At 43.5% G+C, this 9325-nt stretch overlaps 1 protein-coding gene across 1 annotated transcript in view; it reads left to right on the forward strand.

Annotated features, from left to right (window-relative positions):
• LOC124259899 (transmembrane protein FAM155A-like) overlaps positions 1-8405 on the forward strand; it is a 135605-nt gene extending 127200 nt beyond the window's left edge. Inside the window, exons 2-3 of the mRNA XM_046694126.1 lie at positions 1189-1360; positions 6665-8405. Of these exons, the coding sequence (XP_046550082.1) occupies positions 1189-1360; positions 6665-6936 (444 nt within the window). The 3' untranslated portion in view covers positions 6937-8405. The remainder of the gene's footprint in view (positions 1-1188; positions 1361-6664) is intronic.
• The last annotated feature ends 920 nt before the right edge of the window (positions 8406-9325 follow it).

A 9325-nucleotide genomic window follows, 5' to 3' on the forward strand; every position in this document is an offset into this window, starting at 1 on the left:
GGTAGGAGCACCTGTTTATCACAGCTTGGTAAGTGCACCTGTTTATCACAACTTGGTAGGTGCACCTGTTTATCACACCTTGGTAGGAGCATCTGTTTATCTCAGCTTGGTGGGGGCATCTGTTTATCACAGCTTGGTAGGGGCACCTGTTTATCTCAGCTTGGTATAGGCACCTGTTATCTCAGCTAGGTAGGAGCACCTGTTGATTTCAGCTTTGTGGCACCTGGGTTTTTTACTCAGCTGGTTTGGAATATCTGTTTATCTCAGCTAGACAGGAAACGTCTCAGTCTCTACAGAAATGTGCTAGCTCCAGCACCTATTGTTCCAGCAGGTGTGGTAATTCAGTTAAACACAGCACTGTAACCACAGTGTTGCCACTTGGACGTGCTGATTGGCTAATATGACAGATGACAGACACATGATGTAATGATAGTGACAGACGGATATGAAGCAGGCTACTCTATGTCACATGACACTTGTCTGGTGATGCTGTCATCTTCACGCTGTTAGAAGCAAAACAGTTGTCATCATCACACAACCAATTGGATTACAAGGGTTCATAATGCAATACTAAATACAGGATATGGCCACAACCTTCCACATCATCCATCAGGTTAAAGTAGACAGGTTTCGAGGAATCAGTGGAATAATTATAATCTTAGAACAATCAGATTATTCTTGTGGTAAATGTGTTGCACTGTCCGATGACTTAGATATACTACTCAGCATTTGATAGGTATAGTCACATGTCATTCAAATTAAACATACTTTTGATATAATGAGCATCAGTTTTGTAGGTCATGGAAAGATAAGGAATGACCCTATCATAACTTGAGTGGTATATTTTAGCGTTTCTCAATGATATATAATACAAATGCCTTTTTTTCCTTTTGTAGATTTGGGTAGCCTCATCCTGTACTTCTTTAGCATCTTTCATTATTTTTCAAAATATTTTCAGCTTCCTCCAGAGGAAGCAGGTTCTCAGAATGGTATATTCACTGGATGAGATATTAACAGTTTCGTGTTGTGTGTTTCAGGCAGTCTTGCTTGCAGTCTCAGAACGATATATTGACTGGATGAGATATTAACAGTTTCGTGTTGTGTGTTTCAGGCAGTCTTGCATGCAGTCTCAGAATGGTATATTCCCTGGATGAGATATTAACAGTTTCGTGTTGTTGTGTGTTTCAGACAGCCTATAAGGAATGGTTGTGTGCCACCAAGTTGACATACTACCACAACAACATGGACCAGCCAGTGCCTCCGTGTGGAGACTTCTGCTCTAAAGTGGAGAAAATGTGTCCATTCTTTCGTCCTGACAATGATGATACACATGCTGGGGATCCCAGTTTTATATGCAAAGGTAGGTCTTGTAGTCTCCCCTTGTAGGTCTTGTAGTCTCCCCTTGTAGGTCTTGTAGTCTCCTCTTGTAGGTCTTTGGTCTCCTCCCCTTGTAGGTCTTGTTGTCTCCCCTTGTAGGTCTTGTAGTCTCCCCTTGTAGGTCTTGTAGTCTCCCCTTGTAGGTCTTGTAGTCTCCCCTTGTAGGTCTTGTTGTCTCCCCTTGTAGGTCTTGTAGTCTCCCCTTGTAGGTCTTGTAGTCTCCCCTTGTAGGTCATGTAGTCTCCCCTTGTAGGTCTTGTAGTCTCCCCTTGTAGGTCTTGTAGTCTCCCCTTGTAGGTCTTGTAGTCTCCCCTTGTAGGTCTTGTAGTCTCCCCTTGTAGGTCTTGTAGTCTCCCCTTGTAGGTCTTGTAGTCTCCCCTTGTAGGTCTTGTAGGTCTTGTTGTCTCCCCTTGTAGGTCTTGTTGTCTCCCCCTTGTAGGTCTTGTTGTCTCCCTTGTAGGTCTTGTCTCCCCTTGTAGGTCTCCCTTGTAGGTCTTGTTGTCTCCCCCTTGTAGGTCTTGTAGTCTCCCTTGTAGGTCATGTAGTCTCCTTGTCTCCCCTGTAGGTCTTGTAGTCTCCCTTGTAGGTCTTAGGTAGTCTCCCCTTGTTGTTGGTGTAGTCTCCCTTTGTAGGTTGTTGTCTCCCCTTGTGGGTCTTGTAGTCTCCCCTTGTAGGTCTTGTTGTCTCCCCTTGTAGGTCTTGTAGTCTCCCCTTGTAGGTCTTGTAGTCTCCCCTTGTAGGTCTTGTAGTCTCCCCTTGTAGGTCTTGTTGTCTCCCCTTTGTTAGTCTCCCCGTCTCCAGTGTAGGTCATGTAGTCTCTCCATTAATGGAGTATGTAGTCTCCACTTTGTAGGTCGTAAGGTCCCCTTGTAGGTCTGTGTGTAGTCTCCCCTTGTAGGTCTTGTAGTCTCCCCCTTGTAGGTCTTGTGTAGTCTCCCCTTGTAGGTCTCCCGTGTAGTCTCCCCTTGTAGGTCATGTAGTCTCCCCTTGTAGGTCGTTGTGTAGTCTCCCTTTGTAGGTCTTGTAGTCTCCCCTTTGTAGGTCTTGTAGTCTCTCCCTTGTAGGTCTTGTTGTCTCCCCTTGTAGGTCTTGTAGGTCTTGTGTTGTCTCCCCTTGTAGTAGTCTTGTTGTCTCCCTTGTAGGTCTTGTAGTCTCCCCTTGTAGGTCTTGTTGTGTCTGTGTCTCCCCTTGTAGTCTCCCCTTGTAGTCTCTCCCTTTGTCTTGTTGTCTCCCCTTGTAGAGATCCAGTTGTCTCCCCCCCTTGTAGGTCCTGTCTCCCCCTTGTAGGTCTTGTGGTAGTCTCCCCTTGTAGGTCGTGTAGTTGTAAGTCCAAGTTGTCTCCCCTTGTAGTGGTCTTAGGTGAGTCTCCCCTTGTAGGTCTTGTAGTCTCCCCTTGTAGGTCATGTAGTCTCCCTTTGTAGGTCTTGTTGTCTCCCCTTGTAGGTCTTGTTGTCTCCCCTTGTAGGTCTTGTAGTCTCCCCTTGTAGGTCATGTAGTCTCCCTTGTAGGTCTTGTAGTCTCCCTTTGTAGGTCTTGTAGTCTCCCCTTGTAGGTCTTGTAGTCTCCCCTTGTAGGTCTTGTAGTCTCCCCTTGTAGGTCATGTAGTCTCCCCTTGTAGGTCTTGTAGTCTCCCTTCTTGTAGGTCATATGTAGTCTCCCTTGTAGGTCAGTGTAGTCTCCCCTTGTAGGTCATGTGTCTCCCCTTGTAGGTCTTGTAGTCTCCTCTTGTAGGTCTTGTAGTCTCCCTCTTGTAGGTCTTGTTGTCTCCTTTGTAGGTCTGTGTTGGTCCCTTGTAGAGTCTAGTCTCCCCTTGTAGGTCTTGTAGTCTCCCTTGTAGGTCTTGTTGTCTCCCGTGTAGGTCTTGTTGTCTCCCCTTATAAGTTGCTCCCCTCTTGTAGGTCTTGTTGTCTCTCGTGTAGGTCTTGTAGTCTCCTCCTTGTAGGTCTTGTAGTCTCCCCTTGTAGGTCTTGTAGTTCTCCCCTTGTAGGTCTTGTTGTCTCCCTTGTAGGTCTTGTTGCTGTCTCCCTTGTAGGTCATGTAGTCTCCCCTTGTAGGTCTCTTGTAGTCCCTTGTAGGTCTTGTAGTCTCCCCTTGTAGGTCTTGTAGTCTCCCCTTTGTTGTCTTCTCCCCTTGTAGGTCTTGTTGTCTCCCCTTGTAGGTCTTGTAGTCTCCCCTTGTAGGTCTTGTTGTCTTCCCTTGTAGGTCCAGTTGTCTCCCCTTGTAGGTCTTGTAGTCTCCCCTTGTAGGTCTTGTAGTCTCCCCTTGTAGGTCTTGTTGTCTCCCCTTGTAGGTCTTGTTGTCTCCCCTTGTAGGTCGTGTAGTCTCCCCTTGTAGGTCTTGTTGTCTTCCCTTGTAGGTCCAGTTGTCTTCCCTTGTAGGTCCAGTTGTCTCCCCTTGTAGGTCCTCCCTTGTAGGTCCAGTTGTCTCCCCCTGTAGGTCTTGTCTCCTCACCTCTTGTAGGTCATGTTGTCAACAAGAAAGTGTCAAACATGTCCTCCCCAACTTCAGTAACAATGTCCCAGGTGTCTAATAAAACCTTACACCTGTATATTACACGGCCTTGAATACAAATCTTATTAACTCAAGGAGCTTTAGGGTTAGGACTGGTCCCAATACTCCATTGCAGGTCTCGCTGTCTCCTCTTGTAGGTCATGTTGTCTCCTCTTGTAGCTCTCTCTGTCTCCCATTGTAGGTCTCACTGTCTCCTCTTGTAGGTCTTGTTGTGTAGATCTTGTTGTCTCCTCTTGTAGGTCTCGTTGTCTCCTCTTGTAGGTCTTATTGTCTCCCTGTGTAGATCTTGTTGTCTCCTCTTGTAGGTCTCGTTGTCTCCTCTTGTAGGTCTTGTTGTCTCCCTGTGTAGGTCTTGCTGTCTCCTCTTGTAGGTCTCGCTGTCTCCTCTTGTAGGTCTCGCTGACTCCTCGTGTAGGTCTTGTTGTCTCCTCGTGTAGGTCTTGTTGTCTCCTCTTGTAGGTTTTGCTGTCTCCTCTTGTAGATCTTGTTGTCTCCCTGTGTAGGTCTCGCTGTCTCCTCTTGTAGGTTTCGCTGACTCCTCTTGTAGGTCTTGTTGTCTCCCTGTGTAGGTCTCGCTGTCTCCTCTTGTAGGTTTCGCTGTCTCCTCGTGTAGGTCTTGTCTCCTCTTGTAGGTCTTGTCTCCTCATGTAGGTCTTGTTGTCTCCTCTTGTAGGTCTTGTCTCCTCGTGTAGGTTTCGCTGACTCCATATGTAGGTCTTGTCTCCTCGTGTAGGTCTTGTTGTCTCCTCTTGTAGGTTTCGCTGACTCCTCGTGTAGGTCTTGTTGTCTCCTCGTGTAGGTCTTGTTGTCTCCTCTTGTAGGTTTTGCTGTCTCCTCTTGTAGGTCTTGTTGTCTCCCTTTGTAGGTCTCGCTGTCTCCTCTTGCAGGTCTTGTTGTCTCCTCTTGTAGGTTTCGCTGACTCCTCGTGTAGGTCTTGTTGTCTCCTCGTGTAGGTCTTGTCTCCTCTTGTAGGTTTCGCTGTCTCCTCTTGTAGGTCTTGTTGTCTCCCTGTGTAGGTCTCTGCTGTCTCTTGTAGGTTTTGCTGACTCCTCATGTAGGTCTTGTTGTCTCCTCATGTAGGTCTTGTTGTCTCCTCTTGTAGGTCTCGCTGTCTCCTCTTGTAGGTCTTGTTGTCTCCCTGTGTAGGTCTCGCTGTCTCCTCTTGTAGGTTTTGCTGTCTCCTCGTTTAGGTCTCACTGTCTCCCTTCACACAGTCTGCCATCAATTGTTGTCTCTCTGTTCGAAAGTGTCAAACATGTCCAACCTCAGTAGTACATATGTCCTCCCCAACTTCAGTAACAATGTCCCAGGTGTCTAATAAAACCTTACACCTGTATATTACACAGCCTTGAATACAAATCTTATTAACTCAAGGAGCTTTAGTGTTAGGACTGGTCCCAATACTCCATTGCCATTTATATAAGGCAACTTGATGGATCTGGTGGGATCAGCATAGATCTTTGCTCATGATATCAGTCACTTGTTTGTCTGGTCCATCATAATGCTGGAGTAATGCTAAAAGTTGTGTTAAAGGCACGATATCACACCACGCTCCTCTAACAATATATAATGCATTTCTCTCAATAATACTATCAGCCCTCAGGGAAGCTACCATATAATTTATTCCCCCCAAAATTACGTAATTAGATTACAATATTACATTAAAAAGTTTGAATGAATTAATGGAACGTTGCATTAAATAAACTCTCTTGCACCCTCTACCAGCCGAACATTATTTCAAGCAAACCCCATAGTTATGTCCCATGGAGCACTCTTTACAAATATCCTACGTACAACTTGCGATTGAAACCAGTTCAGCATGTGACAGTTTACAATGTTTGGAGCAATTGTTTACATTCCATATATATGGCATGTGTTTGCTCGAAGTTTCAATCATCGATTTCAGGCAAGTCGTAAAGGATATTATGTCTTTTATTACATCAACAGGAAGCTAAAGTGAGTGCATATGTCCCAATAGATATAATATTGGCCAAAATATTGTCGAAAATGTGTGACATTGTGCCTTTAAACAACAAAGCAACAAGCTGTTTGCCATCCAAGTTGCAGTCTGTTGTCTGATGCCATACTCACCAATATCTTAGTTTTAATGACAGTAATCTGTAAAAATTACAATCTGGACCAAACAATCCAGTGATTGGCAGAATGCGTATCGATGGACATGCCGTTAACCAAGTCAATAACCCTGACCAATACATATGGTCAACAAGAATATATTGTTGTGTTAGTGCCTTGAATATCCCAATGTGTTTGTATCTGTTCTTTAGAGACTTATTATTTATTATATAGGGGTGGCAAGGGGGAGCGGGGATGAGGGTGTTTTTTTAATGTATCATATTTTCCTCTTCCCCCAATTTTTTCATTGCTCCTCCCAATGTTCTCACCCTCCATCACCAATTATATGTTATGTCTTTTTTATATCACCCCTCTGGGGCGGTTGGTTAAGCCATGTGGTCACACCCCGGTTCAATTCCCCACATGGGTACAGTGTGTGAAGCCCATTTCTGGTGTCCCCACCATGATATTGCTAAAAGCGACATAAAACCATACTCACTCACTATCATGCTTGTCGTAAGAGGCGACTAACGGGATGGATAGCTGACTTGGTTTATCCCAACTGCTTAGATCGATGCTCATGATGTTGATCACTGGATTGTCTGGTCCAGATTATTTAGTATCATAGCTGGAATATTGATGAGTAGGGCTTGACCAACAAACAAAACCAAACAGAAAATCATTCTATGTTTTGTTTTTCCAGACCCTGAAATCGCCTCCCAGTCTTCATTGTACGGCAATCCCCCGGGTTGTTACAAGCTGTGCCATCTACTGGCTGACTACAATGACGAGCATTGCCATAAGATCAACCTCTCGAGTAATAAAAACCTGACTGTCAACGCCACTGTCGCCACATCATCCGCGACTGCAACAGTGCATCATCGGTGTTACAGCGTAGTTACTGTGATACAGTTTATACTTTTCATGTTGACAGTGCGGACTGTTTTACGACATACGTCCTTAGGCTTGACATAGGTATACGCATTCGTGTAGGCATGCTTTAAATAATTATTTATCATAATGCTGTGTTATGTGATAAATTTATTCTCTCGATCTGCATGGTGGCAGATGGGAAGGAGGACGAATTCGTCTCGACATCGTGCAACCGGTCAACGGGTAGACCATCCAGTGAGGATGATCGTGGGATAGTGGTGATCTGTCGTGAAGAGTGGGATATCAGGGTGGTAAATTGACGATTCTTGACTCACAGGTCATGTGACCAGTGGCGAAAGCGCCACCTAGTGAGCAGCTCAGTGTTCCACCAATGGAGGGTCTCGGGGTCGTGTCCCCAGGTTCCAGTTCCAGAAGGGAGTGACGTTGCTTTAGGCTTTGTGATTCCCAATGAAAAGCATCATGTCTGCCGTACAGGAAGTGATTACATGGGAATGATGGGATATGTGAATCAGCCAATCGTCTCTGCTTCCAGAATCGTTATAGATATAATTTCACAAGTGTTCCATCAATGTGTATATGTGTAGACTGTTAATTATATGCAGAATGAAATCATGTGATCATTAGAAATGGCTGTTTTCATGGAATGCTGGGAAGTGTATCAGCCAACAATCGGGAGGCATGTACGCAGTGACAATGCTTCGTTCACACGGTGCAAGGAGAGGATTATCTAAGCAAGCTTCATACTGTGGGATATACCGAGATCAGCTTCCGGGGAATTATGAAGCACATACACGAAGAATGTTGAAATTTATTATGCGTAGTCGTCCAAATGGAAGTGAGACACAGCAGAGTGTATGTATGTAAGCCGTGTGTGTTAGCCAGTTGTGTCATGGTGTATAGGAGTCCATGGGATATTTTTCATGGGCGCACAGTATAAACATGTGTTGTTCTAAATGGTGCCGGGTTCTGCGCCATTGGACGTCATCGATTATGGCGCCACTTGTTATGTCCATGGGAGATAACTCTTCAACTTCTGTGGAGAATGGGAGGTAACTCAGATATTAAATATGCATCCTTGCTTTATGTTGGTGTGAATAAGACAATCTCAGAGAGACAACGCTCTCTTGTGGAATTCCGCGACATTGAACTACATTCTACTGTTGCTAGTATAGATGATCAATTTTAGTTCAATTTTTGTAGGTAGTTAGAAGGAAGATAGTATTTTTTATCCAACAAGTGTGATAAATCAAGTAGTTTGTATTTATGTGTAGCATGACATCTGCTCAATACTGACCGGATGACCAGGCCTTGGGTGCAGGAACGTCTGAGGACAAGACACTTATGTATCCTTGGAATTGGGGATAAAATAGTAGCTCGGGACGTATCCTAGCAACAATAGTATTATCATCATCTCATTTTTTTATATGGATGTGTGATTTAAGATCTGTACATGCCATCTGATGAAATCATACTTTTGTACCTTTCATGAATCATGTGAATCCTATACAACATGTGAATACTTTTACAACACATGGATACTCATCACATGTGAATACTCCTATGGATACATACAACATGTGAATACTTTTAGTACAACACACATGGATACTCTCATACAACATGTGAATACTTTAGTACAACACATGGATACTCTCATACAACATGTGAATACTTTAGTACAACACATGGATACTCTCATACAACATGTGAATACTTTAGTACAACACATGGATACTCTCATACAACATGTGAATACTTTAGTACAACACATGGATACTTCATACAACATGTGAATACCTAGTTTAGTACATGGAACACACATGTGATACTTTAGTACAACACATGGATACTCTCATACAACATGTGAATACTTTAGTACAACACATGGATACTCTCATACAACATGTGAATACTTTAGTACAACACATGGATACTCTCATACAACATGTGAATACTTTAGTACAACACATGGATACTCTCATACAACATGTGAATACTTTAGTACAACACATGGATACTACAACTCATACAACATGTGAATAATACTTTTAGTACAACACATGGATACTCTCATACAACATGTGAATACTTTAGTACAACACATGGATACTCTCATACAACATGTGAATACTTTAGAGTACAACACATGGATACTCTCATACAACATGTGAATACTTTAGTACAACACATGGATACTCTCATACAACATGTGAATACTTTAGTACAACACATGGATACTCTCATACAACATGTGAATACTTTAGTACAACACATGGATACTCTCATACAACATGTGAATACTTTAGTACAACACATGGATACTCTCATACAACATGTGAATATGTACAACACATGGACATGTGAATACTTTAGTACAACACATGGATACTTCTCATACAACATGTGAATACTTTATACAACATGTGATATACATACAACATGTAATACTTTAGTACAACACATGGATACT

This window comes from Haliotis rubra, unplaced genomic scaffold, assembly GCF_003918875.1.
Source record: "Haliotis rubra isolate DU_JTF1 unplaced genomic scaffold, ASM391887v1 Scf740, whole genome shotgun sequence".
In the NCBI taxonomy this organism is placed as follows: domain Eukaryota; kingdom Metazoa; phylum Mollusca; class Gastropoda; order Lepetellida; family Haliotidae; genus Haliotis; species Haliotis rubra.